Here is a 15,493-nt window from a genome sequence, read left to right on the forward strand (position 1 = left end):
AGGACCTTAAGTCTCTGCAGAAAAATTTATGCCATTTGTCCAAACTGGCTCAGAGGTCAATGGAAGCTTGACCGAATATAGAGTGTGTTGCTATGTGAAGACTGTTGGTCTGTGGCCTCAAAGCAAGAAGCCAGACCTGCTTTTTCTTTTGGAACCATGTGCACATTCTCATTAAGCTACACTAAAATGTCACATCCTTCTTCCAGATAAAGTAGAAAAAGCTCTGGGAGGAATAATTTTGGTCTAAGAGAAGTTTGGAGGAAGAGGGCAGCAGCTGCTTCTCCCTCAGTCATGGGAAGAGAAATGGTTAAATGAGCTGTCCAGAAAAATTTGGTGAAGCTGAGGCATGAAAAAGGAAAAGGATATACTCCCTGCTCCTGGAAAGCCTGAGGTCCATTCCTGGCAGATGCACAGGACAAACAGCTACTGAGCAGCAGGGTAGCTAATGCCATCCCATTCATATGCTAAACACTGGATGCTTCAGAAATTCAGGGCAGCTGCTTTCTGCTTTAAGAGGAAAAGGAAGTTTTTGAATTATGAATATGGATGGTTGAGACTGGGTATTCCTTGCAACTGTGAGTTAATCCCATTAAGGGAATGGATAAGAAACCACAAAAAGACATTCCAGGTACAGAAATAGGAGGTGGTCACAAAGCCCCAGGGTGCTCTCAGAGAGCTGATGTGCCCTGCACAAGCTTGGCCTGTCCTCTGGCCCCACCTCACCCAGCAGGTGGGGACAGCCCTTTGCCAGATGCCCCCATCTGTGGCTGCTGTTGCCTTGCTCTCTGCCCACAGGGCTTAGCAGGCAGAGAGAATGTGCTAAGAGATAGGAATGTGAAGAGGGGGAAATTTTGTGTTCACAGCAATTTCCCAGCTACTGGCATTTCTGCTTTCTGGAGCAGCTTCTCAATCCTAGGATCTTGGCTGGGCCACCTGTGGAGTGTGGGCTTTATGCATCCAGTCAGCCTGATTTTGTGGCTGGAGGCTGCTTAGCAGTGCTTTTTTTATCTGGCAGTGCTCTTAAAGCACAGCAGCTTTCTTTACTATTCCTCTTATTATTAAATGCCAGCAAATGTCCTGTAAATAATGTGAGAGTGTTTCAGTGTTTTTATAACTACTAGCATCCCTTCCTCTCCATCATAATGTACATAAACCTTCTGAAGGGTTCAGTCTTCGGTTTCAAAAGTCTATCCCAAATCAGGACGGATCCTTTGGGGTAGGCCAAGGTTTATCCTTCTTCTCCTTCTCCTTCTCCTTCTCCTTCTCCTTCTCCTTCTCCTTCTCCTTCTCCTTCTCCTTCTCCTTCTCCTTCTCCTTCTCTTTCTCCTTCTCCTTCTAAGCCCCTCAGAAGAAATTGTCCCACCCATCAGCCTCTTGATCAAGCTCAGGTTTCTTCCTTGGGCCTCTCCAGTCTCTCCTCTCAGCTGCTTGTATGCTTGAGGAGCACAGAATATTCCTGTCAGAAGTGAAACATCCAGGCTGGTTCAAAGAAATGTAACAGGCAGGGAAAGGGCTGAAACAGAAAGCACTTGAGCAAAAAAGAGGGAAAGAGGACATGTATGCCTTGGGAGGTGGTGGAGGAGAGCACAGAAGGGAATTACAGAAATGTGCTGCAACTTGGTGAGCAGTGAAGGAGACAAGAAGAGCTGAAATGGTAGCAGAGCTGCAAGTGCCTCCTGCTCCTTGTGACCAGACTGGCTGTGTGCTTTCTCCTGCTCTGAACAAGTGCATGCTTTAGCTTTTAGAATGCTGTGCACAAAGAATATGTAGACCTGGGGGGAAACTCTCCCCCCACCCAAAGCCAGGGCCCTTGAGTAGCTGTGGAGCTCAGCTTGCTCTCATGGACCCTGCACATTGTGCCCTTGTGTATTTAATGGCGTTCAAGCACTACCTTGTTTTGGTGTCCTGGCTCTTAGCAAGGAGCAAGGAGCAGGAAAAGTGCCCTAGCAAAGCACAACATGCTCATTTCCTCATTTCCTGAGCTCTGCTCTTGCTCTCTTGCTTATCATATGCACCTGTATAAAAGAATTCTCACTAGAACAAGGGACCTGTGTGAAACAGAGGGGAGGGCAGGGACTCTCCACTCTGCTGCCTGCTCTTCTCCACACTGCCCCCACCCTCTGTTTGACTTTAATGCCCACCCAGCAGGTGGGACAATATGTGCTCACTTATTCCACATGCCTTTCTCTGCCGGTTGCTCTGCTGCAGAGCGTGAACAAAAGCAATTCTGCAAAAGCACCAAGGTCTGGCTCTCATTTTGCAGCACCTACCACTCTGTCTGGGGAGAGCACACCTTGCATATCCATTTTTGGGTTTGCCAGGCTGCACAGAGCTCTGGTGACCTCTGAGGGGTGAAGCAGAGGCTTGAGTCAGTCTGCAGACCCTGCTGTGTTTGCTGGTATTTGATATCATTGCCCAGGAAGCAGAGAGGGATGGGGTCCTGGACTGCCTGTCCTGTGCAGGAGTGAGGCAGTGTCCTGGTTCAGAGCAAATTTGGGAGAGACCCCCCAAAGGGGCTCCTCTAGGAAAGCAGATTAAATCGCCCCCTCCCCAAAGCTGGTCCAGGAGAAACTACTTCCTTGGAGAAAAGTGGAAAAAACATGTTTATTAAACAATAAAACCTAAAAAATATTAAACAATAAAACTCCTTGCTGCTCCAAAAGAGATGACAGAGTCAGAAAGTTCCCTCCCTGGATTGCAGTTCAGCTCACTCAGTGCCTCCAGCGCTGGAAATGTCGCGGCCCAGGCCCAGCCTGGTGGGCCTCAGGTGTGAGCTGCCAGTGCTCTGCTGGGTGTTCAGTTCCAAAGAAAAGGGAAAAAACCACAGTCCAGGGAACTTCTTTGCCTCAGCTAGCTAAACTGACTAAAAGCAAAAGAGAGCTCTGTCCCGCTGTCTGTCCATCCGCAGACAACACAGTCTGGAGCAGGAATGTGTAGGAGGAGGGCAGTGTCTGAAAACAAAACTGTGCGCTTCTACTCTCCCCCCTTCACTCTCTGGAACACGTCTTAAAGGTGCAAAACTTGTTATTCAGCCTAAACAGAACGAGACGATGGGGGATAAAAGCATCATATAGTCAGCCCAGGGCAGGCAGGGAGTTTACTCTGCCACTAGTGGAGATATCCCTGCCCTGACCAGACATGGGAGGATTGCAGGAGGGCTTTATTGTAGACAGGCTTTCTGACACTAGGAAGGGCTTGATTAGGAAAAGATTTCTTTCAAGAAAACTGTAAGGAAATATAGAGATAAAACCTAGAGTGATGAGGCAGTGAGATAATTGCACATAGTAATGGTGAAAGTGGTGCTTGGTGACGAAACATGAAGGTATTTTTTGTGTATGCTTGTAAATTTGGCTGTAATTTAATAGAGGAGTTAATTGGGTTTGTTTCTAAGTAAGAGCAGATACAAATCCATGTCAGAAGCAATGACAAGCCCACAAGATGGATTTGCTGGGGGTTTCATGATCTTCCAGCCCTTCAGCCACCCTCTTGCAGAGGGAAGAGTGTTGGCTCGAAGAGGCTGAGAGCTGAGACACTCAAATCAGACATTCCTTCCCTTTGCTTTCTTCCCTCTGTTTTTTTTTTTTGTTTTTGTTTGTTTTTAATTTTTTTTTATTCATACAGCTTGAACAGATAGGAACTCAGGTGCTCCTGTAGCCTCTCTGCCACCTTTCTGTGATTTTCAGCTCAAAAAAGGCTGCCCTGATCCCAGGCAATAGGCAGGAGTCACCTGTCTTTTGGGGAAGGATTTTACCATGCATTTCGCTTTAAAAGAGTGTGTTTTAAATAGCTCTGGTGCTATTGTGTGATGCAGAGCCCTGGAGCCTGAGGTGCACATAAACAAATGTGTGTTGGGAGGGGCTGGGGGTGACGGGGCAGCCAAGGGACATTTGTCATGGGCGAAAGACATGAAAGACAAGCCTTCCCTCCTCAACATGCAATTTGCTGCAGTGCAGAGGGCCAGCACAAAACTTACACATCATGTCAGCCCCACTTTAAAAGGTCATTTTTTGTGGAAATAGTCCTTGTGCTGGTTCTCTGAGCAGGGATGGATATTGGTCTCTGTGCAGAGCACTGTTTGATCTAGGAGGCCCAGCTTAAAAAATTAAACATTGCTTTTTTTTTTTTTTTTTTTTTTTTTTTTTTTTTATGAGCCACCTCAGTGCAAATCTTTTCACTCCCCTTGAAAGAATTATTTTTATAGGAGTATTTTAAGTAAGAGAAATTTCATTCTCCTTGTCATCCTCTTCCCTCCTTCCCCAGCACTTTTCCCTCAGAGTTTGCCAACATTAAAAAGAAGTATAAAACCTTTGAAAGCCTCACTAAGACTCTCTCCTCAGACAGCCATGTTCTCTTTGCTCACTGAAAAACACAGGACATGCAAGATTTTGCTTCAATACCACCTGGTTTCTGGTTACAGCCTTAAGAAAATTATTCTACTTCTGAAATATGGCAAAAGCTCCTGTTAAGTGCACCTTGTTTTCCTTCCTTCCTTCCTTCCTTCCTTCCTTCCTTCCTTCCTTCCTTCCTTCCTTCCTTCCTTCCTTCCTTCCTTCCTTCCTTCCTTCCTTCCTTCCTTCCTTCCTTCCTTCCTTCCTTCCTTCCTTCCTTCCTTCCTTCCTTCCTTCCTTCCTTCCTTCCTTCCTTCCTTCCTTCCTTCCTTCCTTCCTTCCTTCCTTCCTTCCTTCCTTCCTTCCTTCCTTCCTTCCCTCCTTTTCCCTCCTTTTCCCTCCTTTTCCCTCCCTCCCTTATTTGCAGTGCTCCTCACCCTAGTAGCAGTGAGTGCTTCTCCAGGCTTACCTTTGAAAAACCTTTTCATTCTTTTGGTTTTTTGGGAGGGGAAGAAGACCACGAGGATAAGAAGGGCACTGCTGGAGACCTGCCTTTGTGTCAGCAAGTATTAATTAAAATAGGGCAGATCATCATCTTGTCTCATGAAAAACCCTTCCCTCAAACAGTTTCCCGAGACCAAAGGGATGCTCAAAACCCCAACCTTCAAAGTTCAGAGTTCTCCAGAGTGAATGTCCATGAATCCTGGACAAGTGAGGTCCCTCTGGAGCTCTCTGCCTACCTTGTCTACATGCAAGTGTTAACTGGAGCTTTGCAGAGCTGAGGGAAGTGTGGAGATTGCATTATGCAAACAGCCTCAGCTCCTCGCTCACAGCCTCGGGCGCTGCCATCTGTGCCTGCTTGGCAAGGGGGAGCCAGGCACAGCCCTGGTGGTGCTTCTCACCTTTTGAACAAAGTGACAAAGGGTCTTTAATTATGAAAGGAGGAACTAGAAGCCACTTGGGCTGCAACTCACAGGGGGACTCTTCACAGAAAGGAAATGTATTTGCTGATGAATTATTCTGAGAGAGGAAGCGAACCAAAGGATTCCTGGATGGTTATTTTCCAGAAATTAGGTCAGACCTAATTAGTTGCATAATTAATTGTCTGATTGCCTAACTAGTTAACTCTTAGAGACCTTTATTGACTCCTGGTGACAAATGCATGCATGCATGTTTTACAGGGGAGGTCCCACTGTGCTTTACACACTGCAGCTCAGCACCGTGAGTTCTGGGACACAGCACTGGTGCTGCTGTGTGATACATGGAGGTTTAACTACAGCAACAAGGGGAGAGGCAAAATTGTAATTATGTATGTTTACATGTGAGATTTGACTGCCCTTCAAGTGTCCTTTGAGGTGTTTGAGCAAGGGTGAGGCTGTTCTGAGCACAGGTCACCAATTTCCTCCTCAGCTTCTTGTGACTTCACAGCTCACCCTCCTGAGGGATGAAGGCAGGTCTCTTCTGGTGAGCATCAAAACAGGACTAGTACCTACAGCTTGAACAGTCAAACTGGGAGGTCTCTAGTGAGGATCTGAGAATGATGACACTTGTCTGGTTTACACAAGTGCAGAAAGGATGGTGAAACTGAGACCAAAACCACCACCAACCTCATGTCTGCATAATGGTGTGCTGTAGGACAGACACTGAAGCTGAGTGCTAGTTATGATGGTATTAGGTGTGTGGAAAAAAAATATCCTGAGTGTTCCCATGAAGAAAAAAACTCCACCTTGCTGGAAGAAAATAGAGTACTGACACCTTGAAGGCTTTTTCAGGGACTAATGAGTGTTTTGGTGGACTCCAGTGTAATCACACGAAAAGATGCCGCCATCCACAGAAGGAAGGAAAACTGGTACTAAAAGTGGTGGTTGTGGGCAGCAGTGGTTTAGGAAGCAAGGAAGAAAGAAAGGATTCCAGGAAGGAAGGAAGGAAGAACAAGCATTCCAAAAGAAAGGTAATGTTGGGTAGCAGGAGAAGTTGCTGGGGAAAAAAAAAACCCAAACCTTGGTTAGATTGATGTGGTTGAAAACAGTACCGTGGATATGCCACTTCAGAAAAAAAGCCTAGTTCAATGCAATTTTTTGCCCAGTCCAGGCTATTAACTCTGTAGAGAAAGAGTCTTTCAGAACAGGTACAACACTGAGCAAAATCACTGTTTCTGGTGTCATTGCTAAATTTGGTATTTGGCACAGTCTCCTGACAGCCAGACCCTATGGTTATACTCAGAGAGCCCTTGGATCAGGGAATCCTCTCTGACTGCAGGCCTTGGTGGCAGGAAGGAAAAAATAGAATGGCTTTGGGCTTTTCTTTGATGTGGGTTTTGGTAGTTCTTGGAGCATTTGGGGGTCATTTAAAAACTGCTCTAATTTGGGTGTGCTTTTCCAGCTTTTGATGTCCCCACTTTATCCAGACTATGTTTCCTCCCCCATCCTTCTGCAGCCTCCCCAGGGCACTTAGGGTTGCCCCATGCCACCATGACATCTGTTAGACAAGACAAAAATGCAGCTGGCAATGTGGGAGAGGAAAATTGTGAATAATCTATGTAAAAATTAGGGTTTCCCCCACCCCCCTCCCCAGTAAAGTCCGGGGAATTTGTAGAGTCAGAGAGAGGAATCTGTTCATATCACCCTGATTTTTGGAAATTGTCTCGCTCAAACAATGACAACTTCAAAGCAGAATGTCTCAAGCTTGGCAAAGGGCCAGTTATCCTCATAACAGTCACTCAAATAACCAAAAAGGAGAGACAGAGAAGCTGCAGGGCAGCCTAAAATGATTTGTGCACCCAGAACAGAGAGCTACGAGCAGAATTCTGGTCTTCCAGCCACTGATTTCTGAAGAAATGTTTCTAAGGGATGTGGATTCTGTTCCTCACATGACTGCAGGTAAAAGCAGAGCACTTCCAAGCACAGACAGCACAAACCATCATTGTGGAATGGGGTAAGGCTGAGGCAATGAAGTATAGATGTCCAAGGGCTACGTGCCTGTCCACACAGCACAGCCAAGAAAAGAACAAAATGTGAGCATTTAAAGCTAATCAGACATTTGTAGCTCACAATAAATACCCAGAATTGCAGTGCAAAGGTGACTGGTGCAGTGTGGTGCCTGGATGGCTCCTAAAGGAGCTGCTATCTCCTTTTCCAGAGACAGCACATACTCTCTCATATCAATATTTTGCTTTTAAACCCCACTGACTTGAACTTTACCTTTAAATTTTATCTCTCCATAGGAATTTTTCCATGCAAATTTCTTTTGCTCTCTTCCTGGGAACTATTCTTCAGCTAAACTGCCCCTTTAATGCAGAATTTTAGCACTGGATATTCAAATGACTCAACAGAAATGTCCATATAGCTCAATTCTGCCCGGCAATCTTCCACCCACTCACAAATACAGCACGTTCCCATCTGTGCACTGCTCTCATTGTGAACTTGTTGATTTTTCCTGTTCTTTTTTTGGTGGAGATACGACTTGGTGCAGGCGTTCAGGCTGGGGTAACAAAGACCCAGGTGACACATGGCAAACTCTGCGTGAGGCAGAAAACAGAAAATTCAATATTTTAGTTACAGCAAGGTTAAACAAAGCATATATCTGATGAGTTGGGCCTGGAAACATATTTTTGCCTCACCCAGCATAATTTCTCTTGGAAAACCAATGCTTTACAAAAGATTTTCAATGGACTTGGAGAAGTGGAGAGAAAAGGGCTCCTCTGCAGTTTCTTAACGTTTGAAATCCATTCCTGAGTACTTTTATCCCTAATTAAAGGTCACCTACTGGTTTGTGAACAACTGTTAATGAAGAGTTTAATTATCCAGATGACAGCTATAAAATCCTACTCCTGTTCTTGAATATTTTAAAGCAACAACACCCAGACTTTCAAATATGTGCTTGTAGCCAAGTACTCAGACAAAAGCTCTCAGGGAAGAAGAGTGTGTATGTGCAATTCCCATTTGCATACACCATGGGAGATTGCATATGCCCATATTAAAGATGCAAATCTGTGAGGAGGTTTGTGTGTGCTTGCTTGACCATTTGAACCAGACCTACCTTTCTTTTCTGCTCTTTCATTCAGGGAGGGGAGGGATGGTTAAATTATTCCTTGAGGATAAATCATTTCGCATTATTAACTCCTCTTAACAACAAGGCTGAATAAATTAAATGTAAGATTATCTGCTGTGTCCTCAGTGGAATGATTAGGAGGGAATCTACAGGAAAGAAATGTGGTCAAATGATTTGAAGACTTGCTAAATGGGATGCAAATCTCATCTTGAATTCTTAACAAGCTCAAAGACAGACCTGCCTTCTAATGAGCAAACTCTGCTTGGCATATCTGTGTAACCCCCAGAGCAAAGCTGTAAAGAAAATGGATCATGGTTCATTTTCTCTACCAAGTCAGGATTTTGTTTTTATTGGCACTTTTGACCAGGTGCTCCTGATGCTCCTATTACCTTTACCCATGGTGGCAATTTCTGTGATGCTGCTTTTAGTCTGCCAAGCTGAAGTGGCCCCATTTCTCATTTCCCACCACAACACCTGATGAATGTTTATTGGGGAGGTCAGGTTTGGGTTGTCCACAAGGTACATGCCTGAAGGGATGATATTTCTATCAAAAATATTAAGAAGTTGCTTTTTGTGTTCTCACTGCCAGTACAGTCTCTTTTTTGTCACTCTGGTGATGGCACCGTAAGGGCAAACAGAATAATAACTCTTTAACTCAGCCTTTTTGGGGGCTTGGTGAAGACTAAAATGCAATGAATTGCCACAATGAATGTCAATTCTACCCATAATAGACAAATTATCAGTTTTTCCCTGTGAATCAGAGCTAGGCTTTGATTCAGTTTCCTCATTACCTTTGGTCTGTCTCTCCTACTCACATGAGCATATGTGCACACACAGTCATACTCTTATTTGTTCGAGCAAAATACTAAACAAAAGAGAATTACAAACCCTCGCTCTAAAAATAAGGGAAAAAAATTAGAATGCATCACATAATAGGAGCTGTTCATATGAATTAAAGAGAAAAAAACATGCATGTCTGAGTTCTGTCAATGGTTAATATCTTATTTCCTAAGAAATATGAGTTAATACAAGAGATTTGTTAAAACAAAGACAGGTCAGTCCTCCTGTGTTATTTGCTGAGGAGGTTTCAAGCACACCTCTCTGTGCTTTGTTAACTCTCCAGGAGGGTTTTCTCTGCAGAGTCTCTCATCTGTAGGTCACAGTGACCTGACTGTGGGGGCTGCACTGCATAAATGGAACTCTCCAGATAAGCAGCAACATTTATTGCATACTTTGTCAACATATCTCTGGCCACACACTTGTTCTCAAGGCACTCTGTTTTGATATTAGTTTTATTAAAACAGATTTCGGAAAGGGAAATGTAAAATAGTTTAGAGATTGCAACATAAACATGTTGTTCAAGAGCTGAGGAAACCCACACCAAACACCAGCAGGCTTTTTTGTACATTACAAGCATGAACAAAATGTATCCTGAGGTATTTTTTTTTCTTATACTGCTTTCTTCAAATAAAAAATAATGATACAGAAATACCAGTATCTCACACAGGAAAAGACACAGGTTGCACAATGTCCTTCACAACGTGGAAGATTTTTCAAATTAAAATCAAAAGAATAGCTGAAGCCAAGGAGATATAAGGACTGGAAGAGGGAGAATTTTGTCCTGGTGACTGCACAGTCAGTCTTTTAGCTTTGGAGCTGCCACCAGAGCTCCTGAGCAGCATGTGTGGGCAGCATGACCTGTTCTACACGGGGCAAGGTGTCCAATTTTGCAGGCTTTACCTGCTCCTCAAGTATCAACTCATGTGTCCTCTGGAGGAAAGCCCATGGGCTAGGAGGCTCAATCCCAGGCCCTGGTCTGACTCTGGGTACAAGACAGAACCCTGCAGGGTCTCTTTTCAGGGATGTTAATTAGAAAAACATATTTAACTGTGTTCTGATTCTGCAAATGTCTGGGCAATGGGTTTGCATGGAGTAGATGGTCTGTATCAAGCTCATCTGCCTGATTTATCTGTGAGAGGATTTATTAGACTGGCTTCTAGACTGCTGTGCTTGTGTTTTCCTGAGCTGCCAGGTCTCATTCTTGGTAAATGGACAGAGCTCAGCCAAAAAAAGTGTGACGTGACATGTTGCAAGAATTTTGCATATTTATCTTCAAAAGTGGGGTAGTGTTTGCCAAAGAACATCCCTCAATTTTAGGCAAATAATAGAATCAGGACCCTTTAAAAAATATAACTAGATTATTTGTCATTTCGGAACATCATCATTCAGTCACTTCCATCGGGATGGGTTTTAATGGCTGCACACCAGCACACAGTATATGACATAAAGCATTGGTGAAAAAAAATGATTCCTCTGAGTAGTCAGATGATCTTCCCAGAGATGAAGTGTCTTTTCCACTTTTCTCTTTCATTCTTCCTTTTCCTGGATCTTGGAGGGAGTGTTACTTGTGTTGAGTAATGAAATTTCCCCCGCCAAAACACACTGTCTTTGATCTCCCCTGTTTTATGCACTAGGGAGCTGATAGTTCCTTCCCTGGCTAGGCTGAATGAATAATCACCTCCTGTTGTTATTCACATAAGATTCAGATGCTGAAATGTGAAACTGATGACAGGGGAAATTATGGATAGAAGCATCACGATTTGCTACTGAAATTTTATGAGCTGTAGGTAGGGAACATTTAAAGCACATCACATTTAACCATGGAGACTCCAAGGTTTTATAATTTCATGGGGCAGAACTGTGAGTTTTTTGTGAGATGGGAATGAAGCCCAGACTGCTCTCCTGGTGTTTTCTTTATGCCCACATATCCACACACAGACACATAATCAGCATGAGAAAACCCTACCCATCCATGAATTTTGTTGCAATTTGGAATGATGAACCATGCAAAAATTAGATATTCAAATCATGTAAAAACTCTGTACATTCATTGAGATGTTAGTAAAATCCCCTGTAAAATCAGAAAATCTTGATTTAAACTTTTTTCTTTCTTCTTTTTATCTTTTGTTTTTTGGTTGTTATTTCAACATAGGCAGCTTGTGATTTATTTCCAATCTGGACCAGCACGTAATAATGTGCGCATAAAGGATTTTTTTTAGAAGGGAAGGAGAAATCCTAAAAGGAGTATACAAAAAATTAGGATTTCACATGAACTTTTGTGCAGGGATTTAGAAGCCACATCTAATGTCATTGTTCTTTGTGAAGCCCAGGCAGTATAATACACAAATGCTCTTGTATGGCAAACCTGACTCACAGGTCTTGGTGGAGCAGCCCATTGGCCCATGCTGGCATATCCAAGGCTCCCAGACACACATGTGAATTCAACTTTAATTGTTGTGAAAACAACTTTAAAGAACACCCTTTTCATTATGAGGGGTTTCTCTTGCCCTTGCTCTTTCTTACCTTGAAAACAAAACCTAAACCAAACCAACTCTTTAATACAAACTCAGAAAAAACAGGTTTCTCTGAGCCTGCCAATCTAAACCAACACAAACACCACCCAAAGTGACACTTCTGTGCAGGGTAAGGCAGGTCCACACAGTGTGGAACTGCAAAGATCCAGCATAGCTGGAGATGCCTCCTGCCTCCCTGCTGTGCTCAACAGAAATGGAAACATCATGAGATATTCTCATTCCTAGCAAGCCTGTGCTGGAGGAGGGCTTAAATTGGCCTTCTGTCTCCTGTAACCCCAGGAGATGTGATTAATGAAAAAAGCTAATTATCTGTATTGCTATAACACAATTCACAGGAAAAGAAATTAATTCTACTTTTTTTTTTTTTTTAAACTGTATATAACCGCTACTTAATTCTCAATAAGCAACTAACAACTCCCTAGAATGAAGGGAATCTCTGCCCACATGCTGGGAGATACCAGTTTGTGATCTCATTTATTTCTTGAGACAGTTCTACATGAACACTTCAGCACTTTGTTCTTCAAGAACTGATGAAGATGGTATGTCATCTCTGATGATTGTTCATTGAACAAAAATAGGGAATTGGAAAGAATTTTCTTTTCATAAAAAACAAGTTTGCATGCTATGCTGAAGTCATTATTCAAATTCACGTACTTGCAAGTGATTAGCACACCGCCTCAGACACAAATTTATGCAAGCATTTCAGTTCAAGTGATTCAGGGGAACTAAAGAATAAATAGTGCCATCACCGTTTTTTGATGCAGGAGGGCAATGGCCATTTCTTGTGTGGAAAGTATGAGCAGACGAGGAGATCTCTGTTCTGTAAATCTGGGCTTGCATTTCACAGCAACCAAACTTGCTCAGGAGAATGAAGAAATCCCTGCGGAAAGTCTTGGTGAAAATGGCATAGAGGAAGGGGTTGGCGCAGGAGTTGATGGGGTAAAACAAAACCAGCAGGATCTTGGAGTTGGACACCGTGATGAGAGGAACCTTGAGCGAGGCCGATATGGCAAAAAAGGATATTGGTGCCATGCAGAGGAAGTCGGTGAAGATGAGTATGGCCATGCGCTTGGCGATCTTGGTGTCGCTGTTGGAGGAGACGACGTTGGGGTTGCGCACGGTGAAGTAGATGCAGGTGTAGCAGACGCAGATGACCACGAACGCCAGCACGTTCAACACCAGGAGAAACATAACATAAGCCTGGGCAAAGGGTGTCTCTATATCCATGGGCAGGCAGATGCTGACCTTCATGTAGCTGCTGACCCCGAATATGGGGAGGAGCGCTACCGTGAAGGCAAACACCCAGCCAAAAGCCATGACGGTCACGGCGTGGCGCAGGCGCACCTTGCGGTGCAGCTGCATGGCGTAGGTGATGGTATGCCAGCGCTCCAGGGTGATCACCGTCAGCGTGTACACCGACAGCTCGCTGGCAAACACCGTGAAAAACCCTGCAGCGTTGCACCCTGCCCCGGTCTGCCAGTCTATGGCATAGTTGTAGTACTGGCTTTTGGTCTGGATGTCTACAGAGGCAATAAAGAGCAGGTAGATTCCTATGCAGAGGTCGGCAAAGGCAAGATTGCACATCAGAAAGCGAGGAACTGTGAGTTTGTATTGACTGCTTATTAAAATAATGAGGACAACAGTGTTCCCAGTAATGGCTAGAATGTTGATGAACCATATCAGGACTCTCAGAATGTTGTATCCCATGATATCTTCACATGGGTTGAAAGCATCAGGTTTGGGAGAGCAGGCTACATTCACTACTTCATTGCATAAACCATAGTCAAATTCATTCTCTGCTGGGTCAAATCCTATGCCATAGTTGGAAATATAATCCTCAGCTGCAGACCTTCTCTGTAGTTTTTTGCCAGGCTTCTCCTCAAAGTCTTGCTTCACCCGAGATATGCTACATATCGGATGCAATTCAGTCCTGAAATTGTAAAAAGAGTGGAGTTGGAAGCTAAGAAACACAGTATGAGGCAAAAAACAAACACAAAATCCTCCAGTTTCCATTAACAGCGCAGTTTTTCTGGTTAGCTGATTATATAGATTACCCTGGAGCCTGAAATTAATAGTGCGGCTGGTCCCTATTTGTAAAATATTACAAGAACATGTAAATTACTTGGAAACATCATAAACTGCACAGGGAAGGAAAAGCTAATGTTTGCCTAACACTCAGGATGCAGCTATCCACCTGGATAACGCAGTCTGTAAGAAGCCTCCCTCATCAGAAATGAATTTCTCACCTAAGCTGTCACTGACAAGCATGGGGGCAATGCATGACAATGAACACCAGTGTGACACTGAGCTTTGAGGAATGAGTCAAGTCAGCTAGGAATTCTCAAATTCCCTCTTTTCTAAAGGTTTTGACCACCACCATCTTGTAACTCTGCCAGGGCACAAAACTCCATTTTGTGCTGTTCATTTTTAGTATCTCATATCATATTAGTGATTAGCCAGTAACACAAGTAAATAGCACAAATAAATTCATTCAGGATTCCAGATAATCTCTAGATGACAGATGCCAACCGAAACACAAGGCACAGGAGACCATTTTGCTTAAAAACTGTTTTTTAAAATAAGTGGATCAGGAATCAAGTGAAGTGAAGCAAAACCAAACCAAACCAAACCAAACCAAACCAAACCAAACCAAACCAAACCAAACCAAACCAAACCAAACCAAACCAAACCAAACCAAACCAAACCAAACCAAACCAAACTGAATGTTTTAAGGCAAGCAGTAGTTGCTTTTGTTTCTGTCAGAAAGCATTTTTAAAACATTTTAAGATTTTTTAGTAGCACAAGTAAATACTAGCATTTTTGATAGTTTTGTGTTTGGGTTTATTTTGTAGAGTATTAGCTCTGTGCCCTTCTCCATGCATAGACTACAGAAGAAACAAATATTTTGGCTGATGATAGAAAGATGATCACTTCCAACAAGATCATAGATATCAAGAAATATCAAGTATAAACATGAAATTAACAATGAGTTTTTACAACAGCTCTTTGGCTGCCTTAGAATTTGGTTGTCCCATTAACTTGCATCCACAGTTTTGGATCTAATCTGAGTTATGGAATAAAATACTTGATGTTTTGTTGTAAAACCAACCCAGTTCAGCTCTGCCTACATTCAGCTACAAGCCAGACTGCAGTTTATATGTGTAATTTCTAGGAAAGGACCCCAGCTTATCTTCCACCCTGACTCTGAGTACAGTTGAGAGAAGAACTCTCTAGGCGAGTAAAGTTGAAATTTTTAACAACTGGTAGCAGCCTAAAAGGCAGAATTCTTCTTTGTAACCTAATTTTACCTTTTGACTTTCTGCACTCACTACATCTTCTGAAAATTGAGTTTAAAGGGTCTGCAAGAAAGGAAAACTAATGAAGGTCCAGCACCAGAAGGTGAGGGACATTTCCTATGAGATTCTGAACATCCTCTACCATTATCAATATTTTTTATCTTGCCTGTCAACTGAGTCAGAAAACTGATTTTCTGTGAGGTCAAATATTCACTATGAAGGTCGCAGTAGCAATAACAAGGCATTACATTTTGCTCTCCTGTGTTCTACTCGCATAAGGATGAGTGAAGGGTCCAGAGTATTGATCAATATATCAACAGTTCTCTGGCTGAAAGGGAATAAAGGCTTCCAAGGAGCAATAACAGAGAAAAAGTCCTTCATTTTTTAGTGCAACAGGCACTTGGGGGCACTGAAAGCTACAGCAATTGGTGGTTCTTTGAAAATG

At 43.3% G+C, this 15,493-nt stretch overlaps 1 protein-coding gene across 1 annotated transcript in view; it reads right to left on the bottom strand.

Moving 5' to 3' along the window:
* Window positions 1-9,749: 9,749 nt before the first annotated feature.
* The window catches only part of FSHR (follicle stimulating hormone receptor), an 82,027-nt gene continuing 76,283 nt past the window's right edge, over window positions 9,750-15,493 (bottom strand). Inside the window, 1 exon segment of the mRNA XM_063152470.1 lies at window positions 9,750-13,682. Coding sequence (XP_063008540.1) covers window positions 12,455-13,682 — 1,228 coding nt within the window. The 3' untranslated portion in view covers window positions 9,750-12,454.

The sequence above is a fragment of the Melospiza melodia genome, chromosome 3 (genome assembly GCF_035770615.1).
Source record: "Melospiza melodia melodia isolate bMelMel2 chromosome 3, bMelMel2.pri, whole genome shotgun sequence".
NCBI lineage: Eukaryota > Metazoa > Chordata > Aves > Passeriformes > Passerellidae > Melospiza > Melospiza melodia.